Below are 22,278 nucleotides of genomic sequence, written 5' to 3'. Positions count from 1 at the left end.
TGACCCACAGGGGTCACCGGATGCGGAAATGGAGTGCCATGTGGTCAGCACAGCGCTCTCCCTGCCATATGTGAGTTTACGAGACCGGAGCGGCTACTCCTCAGTCAAGTAGCTCGTTAGTGCGCCTCACCAGGGCTGAGTGCGTCCCTATTGCCGACAGCGCTCGGCAGACCGAATGGTCACCCATCCAGGTGCCAGCCCAGCCCCAAAGGGCTTAACTTCGGTGATCCGGCGGGAACCCGTGTTACCACTACGGCAGCGCCATTGGTAAGTGATGTGCAAAGGAAATAAAGATTTCTGTTTAGATTAACATACAGTGTGTTTCACAATTCTTGATACATTCTTCTAGGTGCTGAAAGGGGGGACAGAAGATAACGTTCTGACAGGCAATGCTTGTCCAGAAATCTACCGCTTGGATATGAAATAAGTTTGAAGATCGGTTCACTTATAAATCTCTCGCTACTCAATACGGACACAGAGTGAGAGGAAGGCTTCCTAATCAGTTCCTGTTGCAATTATGACATCACATATCATTTTCATCCAACTACGAAAACGGCTGCTAGAAAGTGTCTCGTTCGCAACTAGGAGGCTAGACTGTGGTGCTCTACGAACTCGGTGCACTCTCGACTTTGAGCCAGACTTCTTTCGTCACGCAGAGCAGAACCCGACGACAACTGCTCGAAACACTGCTCACGGCTGTAGAGCAAACAGGTCAGAGCTCGTTGTCTCCAATGCGTTCTTTATCTGCTACATCCCGTACGAGCTATTATTGGGAATTATGAAACACACTATAGATAATAGCAGACACCGCAGAAAATGATACAACGGTGGCAGGAATACTAAGAACACTAAGATTGGGCAAATAAACCAAAGAAAGACGAAAGTATTGAGAAACAGGAGAATTGAGATCAGCGATTAAATTATGTGCGTCTCATGGTTGTCTAAATGACTGAATTATGCTGCTAGGGAAACAGAATAACATGCGATGAAATTTTGGAAATTTGTGGTAAGGTCTTATTGGGCCAAACTACTGAGGTCATCGGTCCCTAAGCCTACACACTACTTAATCTAACTTAATCTAACGTACACTTTGGACAACACACACACCGATACCCAAGGGAGGACTCGAACCTAAGGACGGTGGAAGCCGCACGGACCGTGACAAGAAGCCCCAGACCGCGAGGCTACCACCGCGGCACACGTGATAAAAGAAGCAGACTAACACAGACAAAGAGGGTACTCCTTTCGACAGTACCTGACGGTTACTGCTGAGTGTATTTGTTCTTCCAAAATGGCATCCCATACGAGCAAACCAGTTGCATCTTTACCTTGGCCGTGCGGTCTGAGGGGCCTTGCAAGGTTCGCGCGGCTGCCCCCGTCGCAGGTTAGAGTCCTCCCTTGCACATGGGTGTGTGTGTTGTCCCTAGCGTAAGTTAGTTTGAGTTAGAGTAATTAGTGTGTAGGCTTAGGGACCGATGACCTCAGTAGTTTGGTCCCGTAGAACTTACAACAAATTTCCTTTACCTTTGGTTCAAATATGGCTCTGAGCACTATGGGACTCAACTGCTGAGGTCATTAGTCCCCTAGAACTTAGAACTAGTTAAACCTAACTAAGCTAAGGACATCACACACATCCATGCCCGAGGCATGATTCGAACCTGCGACCGTAGCGGTCTCGCGGTTCCAGACTGCAGCGCCAGAACCGCGCGGCCACTTCGGCCTACCTTTGGTTATTCGTACTTTAGGTACTCGGGCTACACACGATTTTGTTTAAAAAGAATAGCTCGATGTACTCATAGGGTCGAGCCACGCACGTCTCCTTTCATGAGCCGCAACTAATTCACTTCAGATAATAACCTGTAGTTTTGATCCTGCAGTCAAGTAGTCATAGTACTGTCTAGAATTTCGAGTTAATAAAATATATAGAAATACGAAATAAAAGAATAACTTAATAATGAGGGTTCTATTCTGACGTCTGTAATTGATGTCAGTGACAGAGAATTAAGTCTCGAATAAACGGGAAGCGTTCCTACGATACCCAGGTAAGATACTGACAGAAAATACCCTTATCAAACGCCGTAAAGTTACGTTGAGAGCATTACAAGAATAGCAGCCAAATCCGCAAACTAAATTATCGTTGAAGATACGAGGAAACTAAGTCCATTTCGTCATCACAATACACAAAATAATCACCAGCTCTAAACAGTTCAGGGTTTAACCTGATAATTTACCAGTTATGACACGTGACACAAAGGTTTGATACTCTGTCTACCCTCAGTTTCAAAATACCACCGGAAAACATTAGATTCCTACTCTGGGGGACATTCAGGTTCTCATGAGTTAGGGCCCTTTCAAAATTTAGGGTGTTGTAGCGGCCGTTCTCTGCCCTAAATCAATCACGTGTAGGACTGAATGACTCCCGCTACCTTAGGCAGAACTGCCTTCTACCAGCAGTCGACACAAAGTGCCAGAACGATTTCCTTGAGCTCTTCACTCTACAAGTTCCAGTCTCGACTTGACTCCCACGGTGTTCCTCTACTGTCTGCTTTTAAATTGACTGAAGGCCGTCAACATCAAAAATACATCTTACTTAAGCTAGAGAGACGTGATTTGATTCAATCCTATGTCTTCTTGGACTAAACTAATATATCACAAAAATATTTGAAAACTGAAAGTTTATAAATATCCAGTCAGACTCAGATCATTCACATAATTACCAATAAAGGTTTGTTTCTAATGAAATAGACTAGTATTAGACTAACTCACGTTAAATAAGAATGTACTGCTGTTAAATTATGCTTAAACAATTATTTATCCATTCTTGACAGAAAAGTCTTTTGGTTCTCTTTTCAATTGTGGCCTTCGCTAATGCATGCGATTGGCCACCTTTAAATTAGCACAGTTTTTTTATAGACATGCAATCAACATTTGAATAAAGTTACTGGAAAAACAGTGAACTGTTCATTAAGTAAATAGACGAGTATTGCAGTATATGAGGTATTCATGCCGTATTCATTTACTATGCAGTTGTGACGCATACAATGTTCTTACAAATATCTGCATAATGGAAAAGATGTAAAAGACATCGTGCAATAAATAAAAATGCAGATACGTAGCTTTTAAGGGTGACTGCTGCAGTGAAATACTATCATCTGAGATATCGAATTTTGAAATCGCATGTAGCGTTAAAAATTCTTAATTCAGATGTTCAGCGTGAAAATCTTTATCCGTTGTGAAATATTGCCTTGTGTAGCCTTAAAGATATTGAAAATATTGTTGTGTCATTAGATGCACCTAATTTTTGTGAGATCCTTGATGCATTCAGATTGACATTAATATTTGACTGTGAGTTATTGTCGAATCTGTAAGGGTTGTAAGAAGTCATCTTTCAGCTTGTCTGACACTCCGCCATTTCTTGGAGCATTGTCTCTTGCTGAACAGCTGTGCGAGCTACAGCCGACCAAATTCCCAGCTTTGGGATTTATCCATTCCTGGCGGCGTTACTTTTCTCTGCACCTGGCTGGCTGGTACCGGACACGACGCGCCCTCGGACCTGGGTCAACACAGCCTCTCAGTGCCAGCCTTACATATACCAATAACTCGCCTACATGCTGAAAACGTTACATTCTCGACTTCGAGGTGGACGTCCTCCGTTACTTGGAGGAAAAACCGATGACTACTTGAAACGGAATGACACACAGGTCAGATCACACAGGCAAGAGCTCACTCTCTCCATTCTGTTCTTTATCTACTAAGTCACCCCTACAACCCTTAGAAGCATTTATTAGGAATTATGAAATACACTGCAGATAATAGGAAAAAAAACAGCAGAAACTGATACAACGGTACTGGGAGTCGTACGAACGTTAGGGTTAGGCAAATAAACTAAAGAAAGACTGAAGTACTGAGGAGCGGGAGAAATGAGATTACCGACAAACGTTGCATCAAAATTGCGCGGGTCCCATTTTGGTCTAAATGATTGAATTATGCTAACTGGGAAACAAAATAACACATGATGGACAAATCAATTAGTAAACAAGAAGTAGAATAACACAGACAAAGAAGGCACTCCTCGTTACAAGAAATCTACTATAGTGACCAATCACATTAATGTGATCACCCGCCGAAAGCCTGAGATACCACCTTTTGCAGCGCGGACCGCTGCGAGACGTGCAGGAAGCGAGTAACATAAATAAATAAATAAATAAATAAATAAGTGAGGATTAGAACCTGCGACCGTAGCGGTCGCAAGATTCCAGACTGTAGCGCCTAGAACCGCTAGGCCACACAGACCGGCGAAGAGAGTCAGTTCTTGGAGGTACCAACAGGGAAGCGGAGCCGTGCCAACCTCCAGTGCTGAGGACAGGTACACTTGGTTTCTTGTTGAGAATCATGGCACGAGAAGCCCGCTCGAGGTGGTCCCACAGACTCTCGACTGGGTTTAAATCCATGGAGTTTGGTGACCAGGGGAGTACCATAGACTCATCTTGGTGTTATTCGAATCACGCACGTACACTGAGAGCTGTAGATACCATTCTGCCTAGGAGAAACAAACGGCATGTAGGAGCAGAATTGGCAACCAGGGACAGGTGCGTACTTTTGTTGATCCATTGTACCTTTCGGAATGACGAGATCACGAAAACATTACCCCGACCATAACGCTCCCTCCTCCAACCTTTACCCTTCCGACGATTGTTGCTTTCAGGCGTTTCACCCCGTACATGCAAGAGCTATCTGTCATCGGAAAAGACCACCTGCCCTCACTTAGTGGACGTTAAGTTGTGCCACTGGTGCGCAAATTCCAGCCTTCGTCACTGATGAATAGCACTCACCACGGGTCCGTGAACCAGGTACATGCTGCGTAGGTCCATTCTTAGCAACGTACGCTGATCGGTTCTTGAGGGTTCGCTATTGGTAGCCCCTTGGTTCATCTGGGTCGTCAGTTGCTCAACAGAAGTACATCTGTTCCCCCGTTCACATATCTGTAGCGTCGCTCACCGCTCTCGTTCCGTGGTTTTGGATAAGTCTATTTTGCCATGTTCGATATACTTCAGCTACGGCGTCATGTGAACGGTTTAAAATTCATCCTTTTCGGAGATAATTCCACCATTGGCCAGAAACTTAATGATCATGCTCTTCTAGACGTCAGACAAATCGCCCAGTTTCGGCATTACGTATACGATTTACTGCTAGTACTTGCACCTGCTGTCTATGAGTGCATATTGCACGTTGATATCGAACGTAGGTGGTGGTCTCATTATAGAGATTGGGACGTGTAGTATCAAACGTAAGCCCCTATAAGAGGAAAACAGTTTGAGGATATACGTGCGGAGTATGCATGTCCGAAGGAACATAGCCTCCTGATTTGGAATAAACAGGCACTGCAATACTGTATTTATCCGCCGACACCGGGCAAGCGACTTTCAAGTAAAATATCTACCCCAATAGGGGAATATACATAATGGAGTACAGGTTGTCGACCTATGGAAGTTAGGGTACAACCTTGAATCATTCCCCTATAGCCAAATGGTAAGGCAGTCGACCTCTGGCTGTGGTGAGGCGTTTTGGGTCTCGCCTGTTATGCTTCTTGCAAGCGAGCGTGCGTTTGTTTACTACCGCATAGTGGCCTGTCGCAGAGTCCGACATCATTGACCATCATGGCGTTTTCTTCCCGCAAAGCCAAAATTAAATTTGCTTTTCCAATAGATAACGAACAACCGAAGACATATGAAGTTGAACGCTTTGTGCTGGATGAAATGCCTCTCCCGCTGCAAGATGTTCTCGGAATACTTTTTTCGATCCTCAGTGCTCCTGTGTACATAAGGCTGGTAAATGACGAGCTGTGCGCCGATGTTGTGCGGCGACACGCTAACGATCTGAAGTTCCGATACTCTGACGGACATATTGACACTATCTACATCTACAGCTACATTTATACTCCGCAAGCCACCCAACGGTGTGTGGCGGAGGGCACTTTACGTGCCGCTGTCATTACCTCCCTTTCCTGTTCCAATCGCGTATGGTTCGCGGGACGAACGACTGCCGGAAAGCCTCCGTGCGCTCTCCAATCTCTCTAATTTTACATTCGTGATCTCCTCGGGAGGTATAAGTAGGGGGAAGCAATATATTCGATACCTCATCCAGAAACGCACCTTCTCGAAACCTGGACAGCAAGCTACACCGCGATGCAGAGCGCCTCCCTTGCAGAGTCTGCCACTGGAGTTTGCTAAACATCTCCGTAACGCTAACACGATTACGAAATAACCCTGTGACGAAACGCGCCGCTCTTCTTTGGATCTTCTCTATCTCTCTGTCAACCCGATCTGGTACGGATCCCACACTGATGAGCAATACTCAAATATAGGTCGAACGAGTGTTTTGTAAGCCACCTCCTTTGTTGAAGGACTACATTTTATAATGACTCTCCCAATGAGTCTCAACCTGGTATCCGCCTTACCAACAATTAATTTTATATGATCATTCCACTTCAAATCGTTCCGCATGCATACTCCCAGATATTTTAAAGAAGTAACTGCTACCAGTGTTTGTTCCGATATCATATAATCATACAATAAAGGATCCTTCTTTCTATGTATTTGCAATACGCTACATTTGTCTATGTTAAATGTCAGTTGCCACTCCCTGCACCAAGTGCCTATGCGCTGCAGATCTTACTGCATTTCGCTACAATTTTCTAATGCTGCAACTTCTCTGTATACTACAGCATCATCCGCGAAAAGCCGCATGGAACTTCCGACACTATCTACTAGGTCATGTATATATATTGTGAAAAGCAATGGTCCCATAACACTCCCCTGTGGCACGCCAGACGTTACTTTAACGTCTGTAGACGTCTCTCCATTCAGAACAACATGCTGTGTTCTGTTTGCTAAAACTCTTCAATCCAGCCACACAGCTGGTCACATATTCCGTAGGCTCTTACTTTGTTTATCACACGACAGTGCGGAACTGTATCGAACGCCTTCCGGAAGTCAAGAAAAATAGCATCTACCTGGGAGCCTGTATATAATATTTTCTGGGTCTCATGAACAAATAAAGCGAGTTGGGTCTCACACGATCGCTGTTTCCGGAATCCATGTCGATTCCTACAGAGTAGATTCTGGATTTCCAGAAACGATATGATACGCGAGCAAAAAACATGTTCTAAAATTCTACAACAGATCGACGTCAGAGATATAGCTCTATAGTTTTGTGCATCTGCTCATTCTTGAAGACTGGGACTACCTGTGTTCTTTTCCAATCATTTGGAACCTTCGTTTCCTCTAGAGACTTGCGGTACACGGCTGTTAGAAGGGTGGCAAGTTCTTTCGCGTACTCTGTGTAGAATCGAACTGGTATCCCGTTAGGACCAGTGAACTTTCCTCTGTTGAGTGATTCCAGTTGCTTTTCTGTTCCTTGGACACTTATTTCGATGTCAGCCATTTTTCCGTTTTGTGCGAGGATTTAGAGAAGGAACTGCAGTGCAGTCTTCCTTTGTGAAACAGCTTTGGACAAAGGTGTTTAGTATTTCAGCTCCCGTCGGGTAGACCGCTCGTCTGCTGCAAGTCTTTCGATTTGACGCCACTTCGGCGACTTGCGGGTCGATGGGGACGAAATGATGATGATTAGGACAACACAACGCCCAGTCCCTGAGCGGAGAAAATCTCCTACCCAGCCGGGAATCGAACCCGGGGCCTTAGGATTGACAGTCTGTCGCGCTGACCATTCAGCTACCGGGGGCGGACAGTATTTCAGCTTTACGCCTGTCATCCGCTATTTCAATGCCATCATCATCCCGGAGTGTCTAGATATGCTGTTTCGAGCCACTTACTGATTTAACGTAAGACTAGAACTTCCTAGGATTTTCTGTCAAGTCGGTACATAGAATTTTACTTTCGAATTCCCTGAACGCTTCACGCATAGCCCTCCTTACGCTAACTTTGACATCGTTTAGCTTCTGTTTGTCTGAGAGGTTTCGGCTGCGTTTAAACTTGCAGTGAAGCTCTCTTTGGTTTCGCATTAGTTTCCTATCTTTGTCGTGGTTGATCATGCTGGTATTCGCTTCCGAACATTGCGGTCTTTCTAACTCCCGTTTGAAGTAAGGTCGGACGTCGTGGTGGCCGCTTTTAAACCTTACGGCAACGTCGTCAGTCACGTGGCAGAAACGTGGAAGACATCGAAACTTACTGTGTCCTCAGTGGTGTCCGCCAGATAAAAATTGAACAACGGAAACACGTGCCTTCCTACTTTGTCATTGCAGGCTGCAGGGCTGTCGTCATGTACGATGGCCAGCCGCGCAACTGTTCAGGTGTGGCCAGGAAGGCCACGTCAATTCTAAATGTCTCCGACGTAGACTGGGTCAGACGCCGATCGGGGACGTCGCTCTTCCTGCGGCGCCCGCTGTGTTACCTCCGTCTTATACGTCTGCGGCGGTGCTGCCTGCTACGCCCCCCTCTCGACGACGCGATGGACGTTTCACCTGTCTCTCCTACAACCCTGAACGACGACCGTCAGTAGATACGTCTGTCCCGACCCCATGATTGTTGATCATGGAGCTACCTCCGCCTTTCTGCCATCTGACCACATGTCGGACAATAGCTGCCCCCCATTCGACACGGAACAGCATGTTACCAGGGAACGGTCGTCGAGGAAACGGAAGAGACAATGTTGTACCCCTTGTGATGACTGCGCTCATCGGAAGTCTGCATAGGATGAGGACCCTGCTACTGATGGTGCGCTGTCCTCTGAAGCCCTCACATCTGACAACGCGACGTCCTTCTCCTCCTCCATCTCCAGACAGTGTTCACCTCCAGACACTGACCTTCCAGCGCCTGCGTCTCATGGCTTTGCCTCCTTTTCTGTGTCTGACGCTAGCTGTGGGCGCACCTCTGATAATGTTCCACTGATCCGGCCCAGTGACATGTCTGTCTCCTGGGCAGCCGACGTCGATGCTGAGGATGGGGATGGACATTCTGGGGGTTTACAGAACAATGGATGCCCTCTACCCCCCCCCCCCCTATTGCTGGGGACAGCTCCTTCCCCATCAAAGTGATGTGCCTTTCCATAGGGGCCTAACAGCGAGTTCCCTGTGCTTCCCCTGTGTTTGAATCACCTGTCCTCGTGACGATGTCGGCTTTCCAGACTTTTCCCATAGCCATGGTCAACGTCAGTATCAGTCACGTACGCCACTGGCTTTACTCCATGATATGCTGACGTCGCGGACGTTGACGTAGCTCTCCTTCAGGAGATGTATGTTCCAACTTTCTGCGCTCCCCATGGTTTTACAGGGCATGTCTCTGATGCTTCCCCTACTGGCAGTGGGGTGACGATCCTTTTACGTGGCCCTATCCTCGCTGATGCAGTTGCCTATCTCCTCGATGCCAGAGGTGTGGCTGTCATATTTACTTGCGTCAGAATCGTAAATTTTTATGCACCATCTGGCTCGGGTCGCCACCATGAACGTTCCTCCTGCTACTCAGAGACAGTCACTCATCTCTTCCTGGATCGGCAGGATGCATTGCTTATGGGAGGCAGATTTCAACTGCATCCAGGCACCCGAAGACCACCTACCACGTCACTCTCTGTGCGCGGCGCTAGCGACAATTCTCCAGCACATCAGCCTAGAGGATTCAAGCTTCATGGCAATCGTCCGGGGTTTACGCATTTCACTAGCCATTCTTCCAGCCGACTCGATTGCGTTTACATATCTTAAGATATTGTCAGTGGGGAGCAGGTTGCTAAAGTCTAGACCACTGCTTTCTCTGACCATGATGCATAAATCTGCGCCGTGAGTCTCTGCAGCCAAAGGTTGTGACGAGGCCGTGGACCGTGGAATCTGAACGCTATCCACCTTACTTCATCCGACTGCCGGCAGCTCATCGAGACCACGTAGCAGCTCGTCGTCGACGCCGTGACGCCTGCCAGTCTGCCCTGTCATGGTGGGTGCTCTGTGCAAAGCCTGCCTTCCGCAAGGCCTTCATTGTTACGGAGGGGAGGTTGCGGCGTCGCGGCGATGGACCCAGGAATTCTGTTTCACCATTCTCCGGGAATGTACTATGATGCCGTATTCGCTAGAGCGCCAGGCGATGGTGAATCGTGGCAACGCACAGCTCACATCCCTCTCTCGCCGCCACCTTGAAGGAGCTGTGGTCAGGGCGCGCACACACGATGGGTTAGTGCAAGAATATCTATTTATGTATCACGACATAGTGGAACGACGCAACCGTCGGAAGAATTTCATTAATGCTCTTAAGACTGACAATGGGCAGCGTTTTGACACCCAATATCGGATCTGCCCTCCATACACATTATGTTACGCTGTACTCTGAACAACGGTACAGCCCTGCCAACATTACGGCGGCCTCAGGATCTCCTTTGGCTCAGTTCCCGTGGATGCGACGATGGACCTGACTGCTAACGTCACGTAGGACGAAACCCATGACGATATCCATGCGGGTTCTCCGAACAGGTAGCCTCGCCCTGACGGCCTCCCACTGGAATTTTATCGGACATTTCGTCCTCTTCTGGCGCCAGTGTGGACGGTAATTTGTCAAGACCTTACGCCACCGTTCGTGCCGATTGCAAACGGTTTCCTCGAATGCTTTCCCAGTCCCATCCACAAGCCTCGGGATACCTCACGGATATGCGATTACCGCCCCTTGACAATACTCAACAGCGATACAAAGATCTTCATCCCGCTGTTGGCTGGGCGGCTTAAAAGGACAGCTCGGTACGTGATTTCCCTCGATCAGACTTCTATGGGACGTGCCAATATCATCCGCAATATCCTCTGCCACTATAGGGACATAATCGTTCTTGCTCATGCTCGTCGTACGCCTTGACTTCTGCAGCTCTTGACGTCAGTCAGGCGTTCGATCGAGTCGATCACGACTTCCTGGAAGGGGTGCTCCGCAGTATAGGCTACTACCGTCGACGTCGTTATGCATCTCGTTCATGGAGCCACGTCTCGTGTGCTCTACAATGCGCATCTTACTCCTCGCATCTCGATCCTTGGATGAGAGCGTGAAGGCTGTTCGCTCTCTCCACTATTGTATGCATTCACCGTGGAACGGTTGCTATGCTGCTTCCGTCAACGCCTCTTGGTATGTCTCTCGGTGACCATGTTTTCAGCTGCACTGCTTACGCAGACGATCTCGTCGTCGTTCTTCAGAGCAGTTCTGAGGTCAGGGAGTCACTGGAATGGGTTACGACTTACGGCGAAGCTTCTGGTAGTTGCCTAAACGTCCGAAAATCGAGCGCCTTTTCTATAGGTAGGGCTTCCTGTGGACAATGCTGCTCCTTTGCGCGTAGCTGGTACTCTCCGATGCTTAGGACTCGATTTCGCAAGTGATCTGCGCCGGACAATTGCCCTCAACTGCCGACATCCACTTTCTCAACTGCGAGCTGTCGATCTTCTGCAACGCACAAAATACGTAAATGTATATCTGGCGTCGCGTATCCCCCACATGGCACAGACATTTGCTATTCCGTCATCCATGGCGCGCCACATGCTAGCGGCATTGGGTTCGTTGCCACAGCTTGCTGTTCAATATAAAGTACGAGACCCTTACCCTCCTGCTGTGAATGGGCGGTTTAGGTCTGTATCATGTGCCTGATGGAACTGTAGCCCTTTGCGGCACCGTAGTGCTATGTGCCTTACCAGCCTATTGCTGGAGACCCTTGCACCACACTCTCTCTCAGCACCTATCTATCTTTCGGAAGTCCCACCGCCCTTCTTTTACTTCCGTCACTTTTTCCTTGAACTGAGCTGCCAGCGCAGTTGACATCCATGAAGATGATCTCTGGTTTCCTTCAGTAGCACAGGTCATCGAATGTAGTTTAGGGGAAGCTTCTCAACGTCGACTGGCGTGCCGTTTGGCGATCGGCGTACGCTCTTTATGTTGACACTGACGTCCAGTCTGCATGGTACCTTACTGTCAATAGGAAGCAAGTATGCCGGCCGTGGCTTCTCAGGGTTTACCTCGCAGTCACCCCGTACTGTGTCGACTGTGTTGTTATGGACACGGGCGAGCACCGCCTGGTGAGCAGATCGGCGAGAGGTGTCTGGTTATTGGTGCGACAGATGTAGTCCCTAGTTACCCGTACTCCTCATCAGATTCCTTCTCAACAGCTCCTGTTTATGGCCGCGGGACTCTTCCCGCAAGCGAAGACGAACTCAGAGAAGTGAATTTACGGACGCACAGTGCACTACTTGTTTGTGCAGTTGTCGGCAATCCAAAATACAGGCAATTTTTCTCTAATTTCCTTTGCAGTGTCTTTCTTAACCCAATCCAAAGAAGGGGTGTTTCTGTCATGAAGAGCTGATCGCCGCCTCTTCCACACTTAGAACCGATATATTCACTGGTCATCGGAATGTTCTTCTTAAAAAAACTATACGTTGATAGCCTCAATTGGTCTGAAGTTTTGTTGCGCCCTCCTTCTCACGTGACGTCGGTTTCCTGATATTCTCGGTGGTATTAATGACAAAAATAAGTAAACAAATAAAAATAAGAAATGAAAGTAAAGGAAAATAAGTAAATAAACGATGTTCAATGTAAAAAAAAGTAAAAGAAAAATAAATTGCCGTGCTGGGTAGCCACGCGGTCTGGAGCGACTTCTCACGGTTCGTGCTGCTCCCCAGTCGGAGGTCCGAGTCCTCCCTCGGGCATGGGTGTGTGTGTTGTCCATAGCGTAAGTTAGTTTAAGTTAGATTAAGTACTGTGTAGGCTTAGGGACCGATGACCTCAGCAGTCTGGTCCCATAAGACCTTACCGCAAATTTCCAAATTTCCAAAAAGAAATTGGTAAGCGGACTACTTACGAAAAGCAGGAAATCTGGGTTCTATTCCTGGTCCGACAAAAATTTTCCATTGTTGTCATTCCATTATACAGCTGGTGGTTGTCCATGTTCGCAACTGCGAAGACATTTAATTTTTACAGTCATATCTTCGGTAACCGTAGAGTGTGGTATTATCGTTTGCACTTTCTTTGTGGCGTGTGAAACGTGCTACATTTACTACAAATATTTGTACAGGCTGTTTATAGAATTTCATATGATACTGCCAAATCATACTTTTGCATATTAGTATTGTAAAGGATAGTCAGTGAAAATCTTTGACCTGTCGCCATTCTGTAAGGAAAGCCCTGTGTAATTAGAATTAACCGAATCGATGGTTACCTATCGAAAAGCTACTAGCTACAAAGAACAGTGGAGCCCAATGACGAAAAGTTAGTGTTGCCGTGAAATTTAATACTGCAGGTTCCTCAGTATGCTTAATAATGATAAGAGTTACTGTTTAATAAGTTGTGTAACACATAAATAATATTAACAATGAACACAGATAGTTGAATTACTTGCCTGAATTTCTGCTATATGCTTTTGATTGGACAATATATGTAAGAGATTGAGGATAGGTATTTCATGCCAGAAAGCTCTTACCTAAATTCTTGTCGCCTCCGCCGAATAACTGCGACATGCTGTACTTCCCTCTGTACGAAAAACGGTAGTAATACACAAAACCTTTGTCTTTGTACTTCCTAACAGCGTTGTCCGTTTTCCATGAAAAGAAACCATCGGTGCACATCTGAAGACAGATAACAAATATACTCATACTCAATGCCGGAGAAAGAAGTTCTCTATTATAAGGTCGTCAAACACATTCAAGACTAGAATATTTCCCATCGCAGACGGGTAATTGTAACTGACATCGTGTATGATCGTTACTGGACCGCACGATGGAACCATAAAAATAAATAGGACATAACAGTCGACCAGTCTTCTTATGCAATGGAAATAATTAAACGCTACGTGAAATTGAAGATACAGAAAACTTTCAGCGAAATTAATCAGAATTACAAGACGTGCCTTTACATAGCCATTTATCCATATTAATTTATTACATAAATAATCTCGGTACACTGAAGAAATTGTATTTACCATGCTCATAAGTATTTATAGAAAACTTCTAATCTTTCACGTACTATATGTGCTTAACCAATACTTACGTCAGCAACTCCATTCATAGTCAGTTTACCGGACGAGAAATAGAAGTTGCGTATCTTCTGAGTTATGAGCTTAGCCCGTGCTGACGTCTGATATGCTAGACACAGGGGGAATAATTTGTCACTCTTCTCGTCTAGTTCTTGCAACAACGTTTTATTTGCGACAAAAGCTGAAATCATGAATCAGACAGTATGAACAATTACTTTGAGAAAAGATGCATTAACAACTACAAAGAAAAGGAAAACTGTACAGTACGTTGAAGTAATACATCAGAAAAATTTTGTTACGTACGTTACGTAATCATACTCGAATTTCTGTTTAATGTGTGGACAAATTTAATTTTAGCTCACAAGACTGTAACACCGATAAAATAGACTGTATGGCAATTTAAGAAGTACAAGTAGCGACAAACTGAGCTATCGTAAGAAACAATGCAGCTACCACATTTTCAAACCATTTCTTCAACGTCTCAACTGTGTGTTGCAAATGATAGACTACCAGCGTATGTAAACCAGTCATAAATAAGCAGCACACAGCAGTATCTTACATTGATCACAACAGTGTTAATGATTGCCTGTATTGTAAATAAAGCTGGCCTTTAATTATTTTTCTGGCGAGCACTATCTTACTGGGCTAAACAGATTCTACAAGTATATAGAAAGTTTTGTAAAATATTTTTTAAAAGTCTTTTACTGACCTCCTTATGTTTGAGTCTGTAATTATCATGCACGTTCAGTGTCAATGAAGACTGGAGACGATGCAAACTTACACCAAATTTAGTATCCACTAAGAATTTTTGCATGTGCAAATGCACATTTTTGTTCAGGATTGAGGAAAAAATTGAGAATTTGACTACAGATTTTTATCTTCCCTCCGGCACCATGAAACCGCATTGCTAACCTCAGGCAGCAAGAGCATTTTAGGCTTACTGATTATTTAAATATGGACGACAAAGGTATCTCTCTTTCTATTCAGTAAAATGAGAGTGCCCAAACAATTCATAGATCAGTTTGTAAGCTGTCGTAATCAATTATCTTATGAACAATACTAGAACTCGGTATCCGTAAGTCTTCATTGTTCACGAAGGCCTGGTTGTTACATAATCTAAAATCTACATTAGAAACTTCCCTGTTACTGAGCGATGCTGAATGGCTAATCAGTTACGAAAGCTACGGTATGGCTTGCACAAAGTATGTATATAGAACGGAAAGGCATTTCTTCGTGTCACAGTACACGAATCGTATTCTATCGGTATGCAGGATACTGTTGCGAAATAAACTCTAAGATGTGTCGTTATTTTTGTGGTCTACAGTCCCAAAACTAGTTTGATGCAGCTGTCTTTGCTACTCTAGCCTGTGGAAGCTTCTTCAGCTGACAATATTGCAACTAAAATCCTCCTACATCGGCTTGTTCTATTCGTCTCCCTCTACGATTTTTACCTTCCACATTTCCCTCCAATACTAAACTTCTGATCCCTTGATGTCTTAGAATGTGTCCTATTATCCGATCCCTTCCTTTAGTCAATTTCTGCCACAAATTTCTTGTCTCCCCAATTCTGTACAGTACCTCCTCTTTTGTTACGTAATTTACCCATCTAGACTTCAGCATTCTTCTAAAGCACAACGTGTTAAAAACTTCTATTCTCTTTTTGTCTAGAATGTATCGTCCATGCTTCACTTCCATACATGGCTTCACTAAATACAATTACTTTGAGAAAAGACTTCTTAACACGTAAGTCTATATTCCATTTACCAAATCTATTTTTTACAGAAATACTTTTCTTGCCATTGCCGGTCTACAATTCATATCCTCTCTACTTCGCCCAAGGCCAGTTATTTTAGTATCCAAATACCAAAACTCGTCTACTGCTTTAAGTGTCTCGTTTACTAATCTAATTCCCTCAGCATCACCTTATTTACTTCCACTACATTCCATTATCCCTGTTTTGCTTTTGTCGATGTTCATCTTGTATCCTTTCAAGACACTGTCCATCCCGTTTAACTGCTCTTCTAAGTTCTTTGATATCTCTGGCAGATTAATAACGTCATCAGCAAACCTCAAAGCTTTTATTAATCGTTCCTGAACTTTAGTTCCTACTCCAAATTCTTCTTTGGTGTTTCTTATTGCTTGCTCAATGTACAGATTGAATAATATTAGGGACAAGCGATTAGCTTGTTTCACTCCCCTCCCAACCAATGCTTCCCTTTCATGCTCCTAGACTCTTACAACTGCGTTCTGGTTTCTGTACAAGTTTAAATAGCTTTTTACTTCCTTTACTTCACCCCTGCTACTCTCAGAATATCAAAGACAGCATTCCCATTGATAATGTCAAAAGCTTTATGTAAGCCAAAAATGATACAAACGCAGGTTTGCCTTTCCTTAACCTATCTTCTGAAATAACTCGTAGGGTCAGTACTGCCTCGCGTGTACCCATTTTTCTCCAGAACAGAAAATGATGTTCCCAGAGATCGACTTGTACCAGGTTTTCCATTCTACTGTAAAGAATTCGTGTAAGTATTTTGCAACCGTGACTTCTTAGACAGAGAGTTCGGTAATATTCCGCGCTGTCACTCCCTGCTTTCTTTACTGCATTCTTCTTGAAGTCTGAAGATATTTCACCTATATTGCGCACCAGATGGAAAGGTTTTGTCATGGCTTGCTCTCCCAAGGCTATCAGTAGGTCTGAAGCAATGTCGTCTACTCCCAGGGCCTTACTTCGACTTAAGTCTTTTAGTGATGTCAGATTCTCCTCCCAGTATCATATCTCCCATCTCCTCTTCATCTATATCCTCTTCCATTTCTGTAATATTGCCTGCGAATTCGTCTCCCTTGCATCGACCATGTATGTACTCCTCCCTCCCATCAGCTTACCCTTCTTTGCTTAAGACTGGTTTTCCATCTGAGCTCTTGATATTTACGTAGCTGCTCCTCTTTCCTCCAAAGGTCTCTTCAATTTTCCTGTAGGCAGTACCTGCCTTTCTCCTTGTGATATATGCTTCTATATCCTTACATTTGTCCTCTAGTCATTCCTGCTTAACCATGTTGCCGTTCCTGTCACTCTCAGTTGATAGAAGTTTGTATACCCTTCCGCCAGCTTCTTTTGTTGCATTTTTATATGATCTCCTTTCAGCAATTAAATTCAATATGTCTTGTGTTATCCAAGGATTTCTGCTAGGTATTGTCGTTTTACCTATTTGATATTCTGCTGCCTTCAATGATTCACCTCTTAAAGCTACCCATTCGTCTTCTATTGTATTTCTTTCTTATGTCTTTCCTCTGTTCCAGTCAGTCGTTACTCTCTCTGAAACTAGCGCTACATCTGGTTCTTTCAACTTATCCATTTCCCATCTCCTTAGTTTTCTACCTTCTTGCAATTTCTTCAGCTTTAAATTACAGTTCATAACCAATAAATTGTGGTCAGAGTTCATGTCTGCCATTGGAAATGTCTTACAATTTAAAATTTGGTTTCGAAATCTCTGTCTTACCATTATGTAATTAGTCTGAAATTTTCCGATGTCTCCAGGCCTCCTCCAGGTATAAAACTTCCTTCATTCTTTCCACGTGTTAGCTATGATTAAATTATGCTCTGTGCAAAATTCTACCAGGCAGCTTCCTCTTTGATTTCTTTCCAAGTCCATATTCACCTACTATTTGTCCTTCTCTTCCTTTTTTTTTACTTTCGAATTCCAGTCCCCCATCACAATTAAATTTTCGTCTCCCTTACCTATCTATATAATTTCTTTTATCTCATCATACATTTCTTCAATCTCTTCATCTTCTACAGAGCTCGTGAGCATATAAGCTTGTACTACTGTGGTGTGTGTGGACTTCGTGCATATCTTGGCTGCGATAATGCATTCCTATTCTGTTCATAGCTTACTCACATTCCCATTTTCTTATTCGTTATTGAACCTACTCCCGCGTTACCCTATTTGATTTTGTATTTACAACCCTTATCAAACCTGACCTGACGTCACGTTAATGCTACCACCGAACTTCACTAATTCTCGCTATATCCGATTCAGCCTATTTATTTCCCTTTTTAAATTTTCTAACCTACTTGTACGATTGAGTGTGCTAACATTCCACGCTCCGTTACATGTAACTACAGATTTGTTTATCCTGATGATGGCATGCTCCAAAATGTGGACCATTTTACCTGCAGAATATCTTATCAAAGAGGATGCCATCAACATTTAACCATACGGTAGAGCTGCATACCCTCGTGAAAAAATATGGCTGTAGATTCCTCTTGCTTTCAGCTGTTCGCATTACTAACAAAGCAAGGTCGTTTTGGCTGATGTTGCAATGCCGTCTCAGTCAGTCACTCAGGCTGCTGCCACTGCAACTTCTGAAAAGGTTGCTGCCCCTGTTCATGAACCATATGTTTGTCTGGCATATCAACAGGTACACCTCAGAAGATGTTGCACTACGGTGCGGCTATCTAGACCGCTGAGACAACCAAGCCATCCCACCAATGGTAAGGCCCATTGTTCATGGGGGGGGGGGGGGGGGTCAAAGATGTAAATATTAATTTATTTACGTATGCACAATATTGAGTACAATATGACTTTTGTCGTTGACCAAAACGAGGAAATAAGCTACGAAGCATTCGTATTTCGTTAGTTAATGCTTAGTTTTTAGTTAGCTGAAGAAACAGATCCTTGTACACTTTATAGTTATTGCAATATAGCTGGGGATAATTAAGTAAAAGAACCAAATATCCACGGGTGTACTGCCGGTCTACAGTGTCCAACGGGCACAATATTTCCGTGATCATACATGTCGCCATCATCAGGTGAACTGACGGACTGAGCTCCTGTGAACGTGCCGGCACGGAGATCCGTACGCTATGGCTGCTCAGAGGGAACTGGGTTCAGTGGCGGCGGCGGCCGATTTAAATACCCTCCGCCCGCGGCACGCTCCCTCCGCTGTCCGCGCCCCGCGCCATGATCGCGCGGTGGAACAAATTGCGACGGCGTCTGAGATGACGTCGGAGTGATGGCTCTGTCCACCGTGGTCGTCAAAACTATACGTTTGCTCCATTTACTCTTGATTAACCCAATCGCTGGTTCCCAAGCCTTGTTAAGATTTTAGCCACAGTCACGGTTTATGAGGTCGTCATTGGTGCGAATTTCGATGGCCTCTCTAACAACACTGTCCCAGTATCTCGACGTCTGTACCAGATTCCTCGTGCGTTCATACTCCATAACGTGATTTCCGACAAACAATATTCAGCGACCGCCGACTTGCTCGGATACATCAGTCGAGTGTGCCTCTGGTGTTCACGGCATCGATCCTCGACGGTACGCATCGTCTGACCAATATACGACTTGCCACATTGACACGGAATCTGGTACACGCCGGCCTTCGTCAAACCGAGGTCATCTTGGGCGCTCCCCACCAGTGCACGAGTTTTATTCGGAGGACAAAACACAGTTCCGACCCGGTGTTTCTTCAAAATGCGGGGGCTTTTCCCCGAGAGTGCGCCTGTGTATGGAATAAACGCAGTGCCTACCTCCTCCCTCGTGATTTCATCCATCGCCACAGGTTATGCTGTAGTGGTTAGGCGGAGAGCACGTTGAGTCTGCCACTCTGAGTACCCATTCTTTCGAAATAAAGTTCTCAGATGTTCCAATTCCTGGGGTAGACTCTCTGCGTCAGGGATAGTACGCGCCCTATGTACTAGAGTATTAAGTACTCCATTCCTCTGTGAAGGGTGGTGGCAGCTGTCTGCGTGCAAATACAGATCAGTGTGCGTTGTCTTCCGATACACCCCATGACCTAGGGTGCCGTCAGCCCTTCTCTTGACCAAGACGTCAAGGAAAGGTAATTTACCCTCCGTTTCAGTCTCCACAGTGAATTTGATGTTGGGGTGTATGGAGTTTAGATGTGTAAGGAAGTCAAGGAGTTTATCCATACCATGTTGCCAGATGACGAACTTGTCGTCCACGTAACGGAAAAAGCATGTAGGTTTCCATTCGGATGACGACAGGGCTTCCTCCTCGAGGTTCTCCATGTACAAATTCGCTACCACCGGTGAGAGTGGGCTACCCATGGCGACTCCCCCGGTTTGTTCGTAGTATTCTCCATTAAAAAGGAAATACGTGGAAGTCAAGACATGCCTAAAAAGTTCAGTGGTCTTCTCGTCAAACTTCTGACTAATCAATTCTAGTGACTCTCGCAGGGGTACCCTCGTAAACAAGGAAACGACGTCAAAACTCACCGCCGGCCGAAGTGGCCGGGCGGTTAAAGGCGCTGCAGTCTGGAACCGCAAGACCGCTACGGTCGCAGGTTCGAATCCTGCCTCGGGCATGGATGATTGTGATGTCCTTAGGTTAGTTAGGTTTGACTAGTTCTACGTTCTAGGGGACTAATGACCTCAGCAGTTGAGTCCCATAGTGCTCAGAGCCATTTGAACCATTTTTCAAAACTCACCATATCTGACTCATCCAACCTGAAGCTATCAAGGCGTTTAACAAAATCCACGGGAAGGTGGAGAACAAGACGAGGTCGCTTCTCAAGGACGAAGATTTACCGGAGGGTAAAATTGTTACCCCAAGGTCCGGTACCGCCTACACTATATGAACTCCCGAATGTTCACAAAGAGGGGTACCATTACGCCCCATTGTCAGCAACATCGGGGCACCTACATATTTGTTGGCCAAATACCTGACGGGAATGTTAAGTCCTTATGTGGGTAAATGCCCTCATCACATCTGTAATTCCGTGGATTTTGTTAAACGCCTTGATAGCTTCAGGTTGGATGAGTCAGATATCATGGTGAGTTTTGACGTCGTTTCCTTGTTTACGAGGGTACCCCTGCGAGAGACACTAGAATTGATTAGTCAGAAGTTTGACGAGAAGACCACTGAACTTTTTAGGCATGTCTTGACATCCACGTATTTTCTTTTTAATGGAGAATACTACAAACAAACGGAGGGAGTCGCCATGGGTAGCCCACTCTCACCGGTGGTAGCGAATTTGTACATGGAGAACTTCGAGGAGGAAGCCCTGTCGTCACCCGAATTGAAACCTACTTGCTTTTTCCGTTACGAGGACGACACGTTCGTCATCTGGCAACATGGTATGGATAAACTCCTTGACTTCCTTACACATCTAAACTCCATACACCCCAACATCAAATTCACTGTGGAGACTGAAACGGAGGGTAAATTACCTTTCATGGCGTTTTGGTCAAGAGAAGGGCTGACGGCACCCTAGGTCATGGGGTGTGTTGGAAGACAACGCACACTGATCTGTATTTGCACGCAGACAGCTGTCACCACCCTTCACAGAGGAAAGGGGTACTTAATACTCTAGTACATAGGGCGCGCACTATCCCTGACGCAGAGAGTCTACCCCAGGAACTGGAACATCTGAGAACTTTATTTCGAAAGAATGGGTACTCAGAGTGGCAGACTCAACGTGCTCTCCGCCTAACCACTACAGCGTAACCTGTGGAGATGGATGAAATCACGAGGGAGGAGGTAGGCACTGCGTTTATTCCATATACAGGCGCACTCTCGGGGAAAATCGCCCGCATTTTGAAGAAACACCGGGTCGGAACTGTGTTTTGTCCTCCGAATAAAACTCGTGCACTGGTGGGGAGCGCCCAAGATGACCTCGGTTTGACGAAGGCCGGCGTGTACCAGATTCCGTGTCAATGTGGCAAGTCGTATATTGGTCAGACGATGCGTATCGTCGAGGATCGATGCCGTGAACACCAGAGGCACACTCGACTGATGTATCCGAGCAAGTCGGCGGTCGCTGAACATTGTTTGTCGGAAATCACGTTATGGAGCATGAACGCACGAGGAATCTGGTACAGACGTCGAGATACTGGGACAGTGTTGTTAGAGAGGCCATCGACATTCGCACCAATGACGACCTCATAAACCGTGACTGTGGCTATAATCTTAGCAAGGCTTGGGAACCAGCGATTGGGTTAATCAAGAGTAAATGGAGCAAACGTATAGTTTTGACGACCACGGTGGACTGAGCCATCACTCCGACGTCATCTCAGACGCCGTCGCAATCTGTTCCACCGCGCGACCTTGGCGCGGGGCGCGGACAGCGGAGGGAGCGCGCCGCGGGCGGAGGGTATTTAAGTCGGCCGCGCCGCGACTGAACCCAGTTCCCTCTGAGCAGCCATAGCGTACGGATCTCCGTGCCGGCACGTTCACAGGAGCTCAGTCCGTCAGTTCACCTGATGATGGCGACATGTATGATCGCCGAAATATTGTGCCTGTTGGACACTGGAGACCGGCAGTACAC

At 45.6% G+C, this 22,278-nt stretch overlaps 1 protein-coding gene across 2 annotated transcripts in view; it reads right to left on the bottom strand.

Annotated features, from left to right (window-relative positions):
* LOC124788096 (venom carboxylesterase-6-like) overlaps positions 1–22,278 on the bottom strand; it is a 113,949-nt gene that overhangs the window by 10,709 nt on the left and 80,962 nt on the right. For both annotated transcript variants that reach the window (XM_047255207.1, XM_047255208.1), the window contains exons 7-8: positions 14,004–14,170; positions 13,438–13,582 (exon numbers count right to left, since the gene is read on the bottom strand). In XM_047255207.1, coding sequence (XP_047111163.1) covers positions 13,438–13,582; positions 14,004–14,170 — 312 coding nt within the window. The remainder of the gene's footprint in view (positions 1–13,437; positions 13,583–14,003; positions 14,171–22,278) is intronic.

Source organism: Schistocerca piceifrons, chromosome 3 (assembly GCF_021461385.2).
Source record: "Schistocerca piceifrons isolate TAMUIC-IGC-003096 chromosome 3, iqSchPice1.1, whole genome shotgun sequence".
Classification (NCBI taxonomy): domain Eukaryota; kingdom Metazoa; phylum Arthropoda; class Insecta; order Orthoptera; family Acrididae; genus Schistocerca; species Schistocerca piceifrons.
Note: the sequence above shows the minus strand (reverse complement) of the source record. Positions and strands in the feature narration are given on the sequence as shown.